Consider the following 15,588-nt stretch of genomic DNA (forward strand, 5'->3'; position numbering starts at 1 on the left):
GTAACTGGTTCAGGTTGGAATATAAAACTTAACTTAATGGGTATAGACGGGCTGGAGCCCGAGACTTCTCCTTTTTCTCTCTTCGTTTCTTAACGGAGATGAGATGAGACGAAGCTTTCTCTGGTGCTCTACTAGGGTGTTTTGATTCCGGGAGGCGGAGGCTATTTCAGCTTCGTCGTCGTCGGCTTTTGATCTCGGGGAAGTAGAGGCTTCCGAAGCTCTGCGCCGCCGACAATAGAAATTTATTTTCCTTTGTGATGCGATCGATGGGTCTATAGCTTTGATTCTCTGGGAGTCGGAGGAGATCTCGACTGGGTCGATGACGATCTCTGTTGGTGGAGCTTAGGCATCGTTGTGTATGCTTGAAGCTAGTGGGTTTCTTTGCTTGTGGTTCTGTTTCTCGAAAGCCCCGGTGGTTGATGATTAGGATCCGTCGACGTCTTTCAGTTTGGAGAGATTGGTCGCGGTGTTTCCTTTGAATGGGTGCTTGGTGAATGTTCTCTTGTCTTCACGTTTGATGGCTTGATAATCGGATGAGATCTCGATAGGCGATGAAACTCTCCGATGATGTGCTAAAGCGATGAAGGAGGAGATGTTGTAGTCTCTGGTTTTTCTTCATCCGTTCGGTGGTTCGATGGGTTCGGTGTGCGGTGGTTACGGTGTATTCCGGTGAAACACGTGTTCGTTTCGTTTTTCTCCGGTGATGACTCGTAGTTTGAGTCAAGATGTGGTGACCTAGTGACGCGTGTCCCTTGATGGCGAGGTCTCAACACGTGTAACGTATGGCGCCGATCGGGTTTTCTTTTTTGAGCTTAATTGCCCTTGTGTTTTGGGCTTTCTGTTTAATACGTTTGGCTTTATGCTGGGCTTACAACCTTATGGTGTTGTAACTTTTTGTTGTGATACTTTTAAGATAAATGGAAATTTCAGATGGAAAAAAAAAAAGGTTGGAATATAAAACTTGTATGGCGACAAAAGATTATATATCCCCTATTATATCACTATATAGAGCCATATAGGTTAAAGCATGCATACAAAAATAGTATAAAGTAGTAAAGGAGTCAGATGCATATGAAATCTCTGGCAATTCAGAGATGCCCATGGTAAGAAACTACGAGAAAACCCCAGCTGTTAGTTTTGCATGTGAAATATTAATTATTCAGTTAATTCAAATTTTTTTTCTCTGATTACTAAATCACGTTTCACGAGAAAACTACCCCAAAATAAATGAAATTAACATCTTTTTTAAGTGCCGTTATTTATTTTAACTAGTTTATTTAGTCAAAAAGAAATCTACAAACTAAATTTTGTGAAAATGTGAAAGTAAAATAGAATAAATGTAGTTTGTTGAGAAATGAATAAATATGTTTTTACATAAAAATCGATTATCTACCCAAGAAGATAGAGAGTCCAATAATACTATCCTCATTCTGTTAAATTAGATATATTACCAACTCTATTAAAAATATTTTGAAAAGGAAGTCGTAGTCATATTTAACACATTCGAATTTCTTGAACAAGTCTAATTTGGCCTCGTCTCACTAGTAGAATATGAACATGGTTAACAATTCAACAGAAGATTATATCATTAGGCAAAACAAGAGAGGTTGTCTGCGACTTTAACTACTTCAATTTACTAGTTATGATCATAACTGACAAAAAAATGTTATAAACTGATTAATAATTACATTAATAAAGGAAAAAAAAAGAGAAAAACTAATCACTTTGTCAGACTAAGTACACAAGATCCACACATAGCTTAATTGTAACAGTTCCAATGGAATCTTTTTGCTCTCTCTCTCTCTCTCTACCTCTAGACTCTATGGAGAGAGAGAGAGAGAGAAACGCCACATTCATCGTCAACATCATCACAGTACACATCATTAATGAACATGAAGAAGATTCAAAGAAAGACCAAACTAATCGTCACAAGAAGAATCTAATTCAATAATTCATATTGAAAACTTATTCACACTGAGTAAAACTCATCTTGAGCACATAGTCCTCTTTCAATAACTTGCATAAAAGTTACAAATCTAATTTCGATCTAAAGAAGCAGAAACCAAAATAGCATATGTACACCTGCGTATATGATCTATCTACTTCTGTTTCACAACAGAGAGATGAAGAAACACAGAGAGAGACTGGTGTTTGGTTTTTCAAGAATCTGAGTAATTATCTCTCCAACAGACAAGCATGATCACGCATCGACGCATGATGTAGAAACGAGCTCTCTGTTCTTTGACCAACCTCGCGCACTTCCTTGTAAAAGCGCATCTCCCCTGTTTGTGTGTCTTCTTGCCGCCGTTCATGGGGATAGAAGACGTGGAGGAGGACCGTGTGATCCTCGCCGCGCCACCGCTTAAACTGTCTTTCTTGGCGAGCTTCCACTTCTCGTCTAGATGGAACTGCGGCGCACTTCCCGATCGAGTCAGGCCTGTTGATGCCATTGATGATGTAAAGATTGATTGCTTTGTGTGATCTCTCACCAAAGAAAAGTGATACTACTATTATTTTTTCTTGTTGGTTTCTTGGAAATTGAAGAACTGTGAGGAATTTGAGCGATTAAAAAAAACTAACTTGGAAATTTGGAGATTTTCTAGGAGTTTGGAGATTTGAGTCAGCAAGGGAAAAAGAAGTGTTAGGATTCCGTATTTATAATGGATATTTTAGAAGCATATGTCCATCTAGAAAAATAAAAATAAAGAAAAGATAATTATTTTTTTGTTTTTGTCTTCTTTTCTGATAAAAATATAAAATTAGAAGAAGATGCAGAGAGTTGTGGCAGTCGGGGTTTTGCCCGGGGTCTTGTGGTGCCTCGATCGACCCACCGCTACCGTTTTTGTTTAATTGCTAGGGGAATTGTGTGTCTAAAAATAAACGCATCTATCTATTAATCATACACTATAAAGTAAAAAAAAAATTCATACAGGTTATGAAATTTTAAAGGAACGACTTGTTAGTTTAAGTCGAGCAAGGAGAGGGCAAGATTATTTCGCTATTTGCCACTATTGTTAAAGTCACAGAAAATCTAAGTGATTTTGAATAAGTTAGGTTGGTATTATTTGCTACTAGGTGCTGAGACTCCGCGCAAGTGCGGGGCTGGTTACTTTGGATATAGGTGGGGCGGTATGATTAATGGGATGTTGTTGGTGTTGTTTAGGATTTGTGCAAATTAAAAATAAAATTCATCGTAAATAAGACAATAAAATTGACCCTAGTTTTTAATGATTAACTCAAGTTAGAGACATCTCCCAAAACAGAAGAAAAAATCAAAAAATATAATTAAGGTAAAATATAGAGAATGTAAAAAAGGCCTCACGAAACAGAAAGCGTGGAACAACGGAAAGGGAAAGAGAAGAAGATGAAGAAGCTTACGTCAGGTATATGAAATTAAAAAGATAGATATTGTGACAGTGCATCATCAACTTATTTTGGGGTCCATATCAAGTTATCAACTTTGTATATATCCATTGTTTGAATAAATACTCAAAGTTTTAAACTACTTGCATTACAAAATTATTTTATTTTTTTCAAAATACACATTGTTTGCTAGTACTTGTTAGGGAGCTCAAGGACCGTAGTAGCATATATTAAAGCTACACTAATCTTCATCGCTGAGATCACACATTGTCTACATCCTCAACGTTAGGATATTCCAAGTAACACTTCTCCTCGTCTTCCTCGTCACGGGTTCCATCTTCATCTTGTAAACTCCAAGTAACCATCTTCCAAAACGCAGCACTCCACTTCTCTTCCTCTTCAGGCTTAACGGCGGTCTGTGACAAAATCCAGCCGTTGGATTGAAACAGAGCTCTTATATTGGCTTTGTGGTTCATAAGAGTTTCAAGAGCGGTGAAACTGGAAGCATCGTGGCGAGTGTCTCCCCTTCTAAGGAGATATGCTCTCTATGTGAAATAGTTTAACAAAACATAAACAAAGGGTTGACGTTTTTACATTATGAAAAAAATAATTGTGGGTTTAAAATATTTGGGTTTAAATTATGTTGGGCTCTATGTCTAAAAACATGATTTGAACTTAAAAGCTAAAAATAAAAAACCGTTAGGTTATCTTTCTTTTTTTTTCTCCGTCGTCGGGACAGCATCATCACCTATGAGATCCCTGTCCTGATTAGAGCTTAAGTTTGTGAGATTGGGGAGCGGTAATAGTGTGATGCGTTATTGAAGAGGAGTTTACTTACATCAGTTAGGCTTCGTCCGCATCATTTTGTTGCCGTTGGTCCTCGGGTGCTTCGTCGTCGTCGGAATCTGCGAAAGAAAATGTTTTAATTTGTTAAGTAAGATGTCTTTTATTTCTTTTAGACTCGGTTGCTAAAAACATAATTCAATCAATTTCCCTGTTTTGTTTGGAGATTGTAGGGATGAAACCGTGGATCACGGATTCCTGTAAGAAAAACAGAAAAAAATCATTAGTTGTTCATAAAAAATCCATAGACAAAACCAAAACAAAAACATGAAGACACGTTTCATATATAAACAAAGAATAAGCAAAGCAGAGTTAAAGTGATAAAAAAAATTAGAAACAATCATCACCAGTTCATCAAGGAGGAGAATGGTGATGCCCATAAACTCTCCATTCTTGTTAATGTTCCTGGAATCCCAGAATCGGATGAGCCGACCAACAATGGACTAAGTGGACCTTCCAAGGCGGAGAGAGTTGAAGGTGGAGTAGGGAACGACGACAATGGCGGCTGGAGCGGCTGGAGAAGTCATTTTCGCGACAGATGTGAGAAAGTAAAGCGATCGGAAAACTGAGAAAGAAAAATTTGAGACAAGATGGAGCTTTTACCTCGAGGGATTCTATATATAGGAGAGCTCTGAAGGCGTTACAGGAGAAGCTAAGCGTTTGGTAGGCGCAGAACGTGCGTAGAGCCTTAAAGATCGACCATAATAGCTGATTGCCGGAAGGGGAATCACAAGCGACGAAGGAGATGGTGAAGATGGCGGCTTCCCTAATCTTCTTAGCTTTGTCCGTATCACCCCTTTGGGCAGATACAAAGCCTAATAAACATAAAATCAATAAGCCCAAAGTCCACTTTTTGTCGAAGCCCATTCGTTATCCATCAATTAAAAAAAAAGAGGTGGAGTATTAGTTTCTGACATTCGTAAATATATATTAGTTTCAGCCATCAATGTACAAAGAATTCTTTAGTTCAGTGGTATAAATGTTGTTGTTTAAATTTCAGTAATCCGGGTTCGAGCTACATACTTAATATTTTTTCACACTTTTAAAAAACGGGACCCACCAAAATGCTGACGTGTCGCCTCATGAATGAACTGCCTCATTATATTATAAATTATACTATTAACATAAATTATAATATTTTCATATAGCATGAAACCCATATAACTTAAAACTACTCGTATTCAGATGAAAAAAAAAACTGATAATATTGGAGATAATTACTATATAATTTACGATAGGTTATAGTTTTAGATAAGTGTTATCGTTAGGTTTTCCTATTTTCCTTTGACTTTGGGTTTTACAATTCTATTCATCGTTCATTATCAATAAAACATAAGAACTTTTGATCACAAACTATAATTTGTCATTGTATCAGAGTCATGTTAAAACTAAAAAGCAAAATCGATTTCTTTTTCATCTTTCAAAGGCCATGTCGTTGATCTTCTACAACCGAAGACAAATTTCTCTCAGCTCTCTGTTTTTCAAATCAATAGCAGAGGCTATTCATAAAAAAAATCATCACATAAAACAATTAGTATTCAAATAAAAAAATAATTCTTGATATTTATCAGTTTTGAGTGTAAATCATCTTTCTCGAGTAGTACGAACCAGAACTTCAAAGTTTAACCTCATGGACCCTTAACACCTTTACACCATCGGCGTTAGCAAGGCAACTGAAGTTTTCATAGATGGAAAGTGGGGTTATTAACAAAACAAAACTGAAACTTTCAAAAAATATCGCATAAGTATTTGGCGTTATTACCATTTGATATAAAAACACAAAATCAAAATAATAGAGGTTTTAAAAAGGAAGGAAAGTCGGAACGTAAAAGAGTAGAGAAAGAAGGATTTAAATGTTTAGTCAAAAAAGATGGATTTAAATGCATCAAAGCAAATCTCAGTCGCTGACCTTTCTTTCCCTCTGCACCTATAACTGTAAATAACTTGCTTGGATCAATCAATAACTGCACCAACAATAATGAAACCCTATTAAATCAATTACTATAGTAATGTGTTGATACGTACTTAACGTATTAGTTTACCTCTGCATTGGCCTAAGGAGATTCTTAATTACTACTTCAAAACTTATATACATATTTCGATGGCCATCTTTATAGCTTCATGATTCTTTATCTGTTTTTTACTGCGGTGAATCTTTATTTCGAAAAGCATCATTAGAGAATAGGAAAGGATAACAGGGATTGGTAAAAGATTTTTTTTTAAATGTGAAATCACATGGAGACGTTTAATAATACATGCCAGAAGTAGACATATACATATGTATTGGACAAACTCAGTACATCCAAAGTGTGTGATCCAACAATCAAAAGGATGCGACGTATGCTCATTTTTACAGTTATAACTTGTTTCTTGTTGTTTGTCACTTTATTTGCACGGGTGAATTTCATGGATATTAATCATGAAAAATTGTTGATACTTTTCAAAACTACTACTGTTAAAACTTTTGTAATCTACTCACTCTGTCAGAATAACTTTGTTTGTATAGCTGTTGAATAATTGTATTTCGCTGATAATATATGGCAATGCGAAGAATGTGCGCTGGGGATGAAACTCAACTGATAATTTGGCATTTTGGAGTATTTGTTAACAAATTTAGTTTCACTTTCGATTTGGTAAAAGCGCACACCAACTTTCCAAATAAGATGGCCAAATACTAGTGGGTTCACATTGTAAACTTTTGAATCCGTTAAGACTCAAAAAATAATTAGATTAGGTAAAATAGAAAAGTTAACATCAACCAATAAAAATGCTAAAAAATAAAAATAATTCATTATATCTTAGTTATATAGTCACGATTCATTTAACTAGACCTTGTTTGTTATATTTTGCTTGTAACACTTACCTTGCTCGTGTCACACTAACCATATTTTATCACGCAGAGTCCGGTCCATGCCACTATACGTTGATAGAACGTAAGTGTGTAGGAAACTAAAGTGATTTTAGTTATAACAGCCAAAATTTTATAATAATAAGACAAAATAATTGTAATAGTGGAAGAATGACAACTCTATTTCTTTATCACTTTCTCTCAAAGAGTACCGCCAAAGCGTTAGAAAAGCAAAAGTTACGATACTGAAATTAGATTCTTGTGACCTGCAACTGAAATTCGATGGTTTTATCCAATGTTCTAAAATACTGTCTAGGCGTCCACCTAGACGGCGTTTAGACGCTATACGGTAGCCAATCATACTGTTTTTTTATGTTATACAGTGTTTTATGCGGATTTATTTAATTCGGACGAAAAATAGCGTTTAGACAGACATTATGCGGTCTATGCGGACGCCTATGCAGATTTTAAGCATTAATATTCAGAAAAATATTAATATTATTATTTTATTTTATTAATGTTATTATTTATATTACTTTTACTTATTTTATGTATTTATATGATTATAGATATTAGTATAATTGTTGCAAAATTATTTTAAATTTATCATCTTTATATATTTAAAATGGCTTTAATTTTTATAATTTAAAACAATTTTATATGTTAAACTATATATGTAACATCCCGAGTTATGATATATGAAAAAAACTTAAGAGAATTGATTTGGTTACTCATGTCATCAAAGTTGACTTACCTTTTCCGTTATACATCCGTTCAGAACTCCAGAGTTAAACGTGCTTGGGCTGGAGTAGTGAAATGATAGGTGACCTATCGGGAAGTGATTTGTAATACCATGTGAGTGAGTCCAAAGCACTGGAAAAGGTCAAGTGGTGATTGAAGGGCTGGTAAACAAAACTTTCGGACTTTGGAAAATTAATGCACCGCCCTCAGACGGGACGAGACCCACGGTCGAGAGAACATGTGTAGATGACCCATTAGCCGTGGACGGTCGGGGCGTTACAATATAGTTATACATAAAAGTGGATTTAAAATATATTTATGTTCAGTTTTTTCAAAAATAATGTATATATATTTATATTATACTTGTATTTCGTGTAAAAGTATATATCCGTATATACATCCGTTTAAGCGTTCGTCTATACGGGTAGGCGCTATACAGTCATCTAAGGCGTAATGAACGCCTAACGCGTTTTAGAACACTGGTTTTATCCTCTGCTGATTTTATTGGCCATGCTCAAATATACTTAAGAAGATGCATGAGTTTATAGATGTTTAGGAAAACTATAATCGCTGACAAAAAAAAACTACAATCTGTAATATAGTGCGAGGTTAGAACCTGGTAGCTATTTCTAAACAACTTTTTGAGTCTCTAGACCTAAACTTAGACTATCACCAACCCGAAAGTGAATTCTTTTTCCTACAGAGGGTTTTCACATATTTAACCCGAACTTCCATGCATCCATCCATCCTAGCACTAAACTGATCATATGGAGTAAACATGTGTCTAATTCTCCGTAAATACTTTCCAAATTTATCTCCGAATAAACTAAATTATACCGTAGCATATGGCGAACAGCCCGTAAATAAAATATTGTTTTGCAAATAATGTAATCAAACTCAAATACTCAAAAATTCAATAAGATCATGAAATTTTTTTGCATGGTGATCTCTGACTATGGTTTCCCATCAACTTCACTGGCGTTTGTTCGAGTCCATAACATTTTTGGTTAAGAATTTTCCTTCTCTGAGTCCATATCCACTCGAGTTTATAACTGTGGGAGCGTCGTATTTACCTGAAAGGAAACAAAGCAAAGGTCAAAGTGAATGAATGTTTACCAGAAATTGTGTGGCTCTTCTCGTGTCGACATTGAGGCACGTGCGGCTAACAGGTCGGCCTCACCGCTGACACGTGTTTGTAGAGATGTGTGAAAGCGAGGTCTCGAGTATCGCAGGGGACCGACTTAGCCCTCTTTCTTTGTCAACGGTCAAAGTTCTCACTTCTCTTTTAAACTTTGCACGAAGAGAATATGCAAACTCAAAGCACGTATTAACTGTATCTTCTTCAATAACATATCTATCTACCTTTGGTCGGGTTCATGATGGTTTGTTATTTTTTTTTTTTTTTTTGCTAAAATGTGAATATCAAATTAATGAAAATTTTAGGTTTACAAGCCTATAAACTGTGTTTCCTTGGCAAAAAAGAATAAAAACAAGGAGAACATATTGGGTGATTAGGGTGTTTGGTCACCTAATCCATAATGACATAAGAGAACTGAAAGTTTTCTTATGCCTTCGAGCTGAGATTGTGTTGCGGACTTCTCTGTCTATGGTTTTGAAAGTGACTTCAGTGTTGGTGAATTACGGCTGATTTTACCCTGATGCATGTAGTGGTAACAAATATATATATTCTCCGACTCAGTCGTGTTTTTTTTTTTTTTTTTTTTGGATTAACAGTCGTGGAGTTATTGCATTACACTATTTTATGTTCTATATTTTATTCTTTATCTGAGTTTAAGATCTAGTGTATTAGTACGGTCCTATATATATTAGAGCCAACATCATCTGGGATTTTAAACAAGATCAAACGGAAGGAATTAAATTTTAGTTTCTTAAGATATAGTTCGGTTCAGTTCAAAAAAAGAAAAAAGATGTAGTTCAGTAGGATTTACCTTTGGGGTGGGGTCCCGGTGGAGTAAAACGATACGAAATCAATTGCTCAAAAATACTTCTCATCTATAATTCATTTCATTTTCATTTATTTTTAATTCAAAATCTGATAAAAAATCTAATATACCCAATATGAATCTATTTATTTACACAATATGTCATTAAACTTAATATTTTCTCTTATCTCTTCAGATCTAGATTTTTATTTTCATTCTTCATCTTCTTTCTCTTTTCTTTTTTTTTTTTCTCTTCTCTTTTTCTCTCTTCTCTTTCATTCTTCGATCCAAATCTTTTTTGTCTTTAATTTTCTTCTTTTTCGGTTGTTCTGCTTTTTCTTTTATTCTTTTTTGAATCTCTTCTTCTTCGAATCCATTCTTCTTCGAATCTTATATGTTTTTCCTTTTTTTTTGATTTGTTGTTCTTTGTTCGCAATTTTAGGGTTCTTCTTCGAATCTCATATGTTTTCCTCTTTTCTCTCTCTCTCTTTCTCTCTCCCTCTCTCGCACTACAGATATGGCTTGTTGCAGAAATATTGAGAAATATGAAAGTAAAACTTCAACCCAAAAATAAAGTTTTACCAAGTTATACAATCGTTAAAGTACAACTTTGTAAAACTGTAGAACTTAGTTAAACTAGGTTCAAAGTATTACAAAGTTGTACTTCGACAATAGTACAACTTAGTAAAACTTTGTACTAGTTTTATCAATTCGTGCAATCGTTGGTAAAACTGTATAACTAGGTTATAGTTTTACTAAGTTGTACCTCGACAAATGTACAACTTGGTAAAACTAAAACCTAGTTATACCATCTTCGAGGTATAACTTGGTAAAACTATGACATAGTTATACCAAGTTTGTACTTCGGCAGTGGTGTAACTTGGTTTTTTAGTTTTACTAAAATTCAAAATTCAAATTTTGAATTTGATACCCAAAATTCAAAATTTAAATTTTCAATTGAGGAGGGAAAACGTAAGGACAAAATTGGAAGTCTCTTATTTCATTAAGAGTAGAGAATATGTTAGAATTCGTAAGAATATGCCAGAATAAATTTTACCTCATTAAGAGTATCTGAGATTATGACTCGAGTAAAACGGGTAGAATTTTATATTATGATCTTACGATAGACTATATATCTTTTATATAATAAATCACAAGTCGCCTATCAAATAAAAATCTGACACATGGAATTTGTTTTACAAATTTAAGAAAAAAACAAAAACAAAATAATTTAAATGGCAATAATCAGTTTCGTGAGTTTTGCTTATTTATCTTTTAACTGCTTTTATTTTTTTATAAATTAAAAATCCCTAATATTTCTCATACTTACACCCATGATCTCATTCTCACGATTTTGGAACGGTTAATATTTCTTTTTAGTTAAGATTTAACTCACAATACAAGTAACTTAATCAACTCTACTCGCTTTCAGAAACTTTGATTCCTAAATTCTTTGTAACAGCCCCTAATTCTCTCTAAAGAGAGTATTCACACTATTGACTCTACAATACTTGATCCATATTGACATGGAGAAACGGTGGCAACAATAGTCTTACAAGAAAACATAAATCTGTAGTGGACATGTGGTTGTGCGTACTCCGAAGTTTGTTGATGAATGTCAGGTTGGTAACTTTAAAAATGTTGAAACTCTTTATGTTCAATCATAAACTTCTTTTTTTTTTAAACTTCAATCATAAATTTCTTTTTTTCTTAAACTTTTACTCTTCTAATTTACATATATCATTTTATTTTTTCGCTTTTATAGAAATAGGCAAAAGCTACATCTGGCATGGTGAAATAAATAATCGTTAACAAAACAAGTCCATCAACTAAGTTTTCAAAATTGATTAAAAAGTTCTCACTTTGCTTGAATATGCTTATTTTGAATGGTGATGATAAAAAGTTATGGCTTTTTAGTTTATATAGCTTACACAATCGCAATAACTCAGTATGTTTGTGGTTAATCAAATAATAGATGTATGTTAATGGTTTGTTTATGTATATTCATCTCCTTCGGATAAATCAACTTATATTATACAAGTTATATAAAACTGAAATTTGGTATTTCTGTACCAAACAATATTCCCATGCGTAGCATGGAACCAAAACTAGTCTATACTATTAAAGCAGGATCCTATTGTCATAATTACCTTAGGGGCATGTTTCTTTCACTAACATTGCATGTTTCATTAAGGGCAATTAAGTAATATTAATAACAAATCTATATTGGGTCATTATTTTTGGATCCAGTCCAAATCAAATCTCTATTGGGCCATTTGGGCCTATTAAAAAATCAGATTCAATTCTCACCTTTTATTTTTCCTTTGGACCATTGAGTCCAAGTTCAAATAATTTTTTTTCAACGATTCTTAATTATTATTTTTTTTTTCTTAATATAATTTAAGCATTCATAAAAATAATTGAATTTTTTTATTGAAAAGTATAAATCTTTATTAAAAGTATATAATTTTTAATTAAAATATTAATCCCATAATAAAATTAATTTATCAGAGTTATACCAACTTAATTCATTAAAAAAATAAAGTTTAATTTTTTTAACATAAATAGTCATTTAAAATGAAATACGATAAATAAAGATAAAATTTTAAGTCTTTTATAAAATAAAACACAAATATATGAAAATGTGACATTTACTAAATATTTGTCAATTGAAAAAAACAAAAATAAACCCGCGCTTTGAAAGCGCGGGTCAAAATCTAGTTACCTATTAAAACAGAAGTCACAACTTTGATTGTGATTTTTTTTTAAAATGGACCTAATTAACATATTCATAGAAAGTCATATTACATTTAATCTCTAATCTTATTATCTAAATTTTGGGTCTATCAGAAATTTTTATTGGTCTATCAATAATTGGATTTAAAGAATAGATGATCCATTGGATTTATAGATAGTATAAATTAAATATATATAATTTAATGTTGTAATATTATATCTCCATATATTAAATATTTAAATATTTGTCGATATTAACTTTTAAAATTATAAAGATTTTATTAAAATAACAAAAATCATATTATCTAACAATGATTAATTTTTACTACCTTAAACCAAAGAAAACAAATTTTCAACTATATAGTTTATTTTAAAAATTAAACAAAACTAAATGTTTAATTATTTACTCGATAATATAAATCTATGAAGCATAAATTTTAATTTTTTAAAAACTTTATAAATTTGTGAAATGCTACAATATCTTTGAATATGACAGTAAAATAATATTTTACTAATCTTTATATATATATATAGTTACGATTTTAATAATAAAATAATAATCCAAAAATATATATATATATAGAAGAAGATACAAATACATGTGAAAGTTTAGAACAATCTATTCAATGAAAAAAATATACCGTAAACTTATTTTGTTTTAAAAATTGATAAACACATATATTATAACATATATCAATTTAGAATTAAAAATAAAATATTTATATAAAAATAAATAAAGTCAAAAATCTACGCAGTTACACGTATCGAAATCTAGTAATTATTTAAATGTGAAATAATTAACTATGTGAAACATGTATGTGAATATTATTAATTCGAAGTTCAAAAAAAAATATATATTATTGATTCGCGTAAGAAAAAAAATCATGTGTTCATATGGAACGAGTGGGAATATTGCTATTCGTCACATGCGACTTCTGACACGATGCTACGTATAACGTATGGATAAAAAAGTGCCACGAGAAATTCGATTTTCTTTCTTAAGTTTTGTATGTATTTAAAAAAAAAAAAAAAAAAAATGAAAATCAGTTCAAAAAAAAATATATATATAAACCCACGTAATACAATCAAAATGCCACAGACGCTAAATCTATAAACAAACTTTCATCGTTATTTAACGATTCGTTAAATACCCTTGAATCGCATTTAGATCTCACTATGCGTAGAAAAATGTTCAAATTCTTTATATCGTTGAATATTTCCACAATTTATTTCGCTTTCCTCATTGTCGCCATTGATAATACTATATATTAAACTAGTAGTGTACTAGAAACTGTTTCTCTTTTGAATCCAGTTGGCTTGTGTATGCATGTGAATTGTGATGGGAAATAACTATGTAATATGGAAGATTAACCTCGATGCACGAGCTCTAATTTGACCGTTACGAAGTTAGTATACTAAATCCAAGGACATTAACATTATATTTGGTTAACTAAAGACATCGCTTCTATATTAATTTAGAAATGAAAGCCTCTGACAGTAATCGTTTATTTCTTCTTCTATTTGACAGTAATTCTATTTCTTTTTTTTTTTTGTCTGTGTGGATCAGACGCAACATGAAATGGATTGAAGACAGCGCTTACTACCCAGAGCATTGAAAAAGATCCAAACTTTTACACCCATTGACTCGTACAATTATTTTTAGAAATATGGAGTGGTATTCGTATTAAGAGAGATACTAGAATAGGGAACATAGGAAGTTTGCTTACAGAACAACAAAACCAGAGATGTATCTTTCTCTTTATTTTGTTTTGTTTCAGGCTTCAATGCGTGGGAAAAGCAGGGAGACGAAAGCAAACATGAGGCTTTACCGGGTGTGTTGTTACCATATTCAACTAGTGAGGAGACGAATTGTATTGGAAATGATGGAGAGTTTGTTTGTACAAGAGAACGTTATCGAAAGATTATTCTCCAAAATGGTTGATGTCGAAGGTAACTCAGGTCTTTTACTGGATATTAACGTGAACAATGAAACGGAAACAACAAATTCTCAACACAAAAGTCTGTAAGAAAAAAGAAACCAACACAAGTCATTAATAGGGGTAAATGGTGAAAATTGTAAGAAATGTTAAGGAATTAACTATTCTCACTCATTCCCTTGGTCACCATTTGGAGCGAGTATTTTAGTCTAATTTGACAAATAAACACTTATATGGACATATTATCAAGTAATATATGATATACATCTTCTAAAAATAAACAATAAGACAAAAATTAAAATTCTTATAAATATACATAATACATAGTAATTCAAAGTATTTTAAGATAGTTTAAAGTAGTTCACAATAGTACCTAGTAGTTCATTTAGTAGTACAAGTAATTCTAGTAATTCCAAGAATTTTAATTTTCATCGATTTAACATTTTTAACCCATCACGAGAGTGTTATTCCCACCACTAGAGTGTATTATTTTGCTTCAAAAGAGTGCAAATAAGGAGAAATATACAAAATCATCTTTAAACATTATTTTCGTATTTTTTATACCAGTACACTTAAAACTTTAGTTTTTCATCAGTTTAGGTGTTTTTAAACGACCAAGAACGTGTTACACAACCCAAAATATAGTCTAACACCATTTAAATGTTTTTTTCCTTAAAACAATGTTAAATTTAGGGAAATATACATAATTTTCTTTAAACATTATTTATATATTTCTTTAAAAATTCCACTATTCTTAAAATTTTAGTATAAAAATAATTTATATAAGTATTTTATTTAATTTATTTTTGAAATTAATTCTTGGTTAAAGTATTATTGAAATACATTTTTATCAAATTTGTATTTTTGAAATATTATTGTAATAATATTTATAGATATTTCTGAAATTAATTGTTGGTTAAATATGAAATAATTTATTTTAAATTTGATAATTTTTATATAAAAGAGATAAAATTTAGTTTAAACAAAAAAAATTTATATAAGCATTTTATTAAATTTATTTTGTAACTAATTGTTCATTAAAATATAATTTAAATACATATTTGATTAAATTTTTGTTTTTTGAAATATGTATATATAAACAATTTTGTAAATATTTTTTAAAAATATTTTTAAGAATATTTTTTGATTAAAATATTATTTAAATACATATTTTATT

The 15,588-nt window shown here is 31.7% G+C and overlaps 1 protein-coding gene across 1 annotated transcript; it reads right to left on the reverse strand.

The window, feature by feature from the left end:
• Positions 1-1,938: 1,938 nt before the first annotated feature.
• On the reverse strand, positions 1,939-2,662 carry LOC106339948. The gene has a single exon (XM_013778813.1). It carries the CDS (start codon positions 2,448-2,450, stop codon positions 2,160-2,162), a length of 291 nt encoding a protein of 96 aa, XP_013634267.1. The 5' UTR covers positions 2,451-2,662; the 3' UTR covers positions 1,939-2,159.
• Positions 2,663-15,588: the final 12,926 nt, after the last annotated feature.

The sequence above is a fragment of the Brassica oleracea genome, chromosome C4, assembly GCF_000695525.1.
Source record: "Brassica oleracea var. oleracea cultivar TO1000 chromosome C4, BOL, whole genome shotgun sequence".
Classification (NCBI taxonomy): Eukaryota; Viridiplantae; Streptophyta; class Magnoliopsida; order Brassicales; family Brassicaceae; genus Brassica; species Brassica oleracea.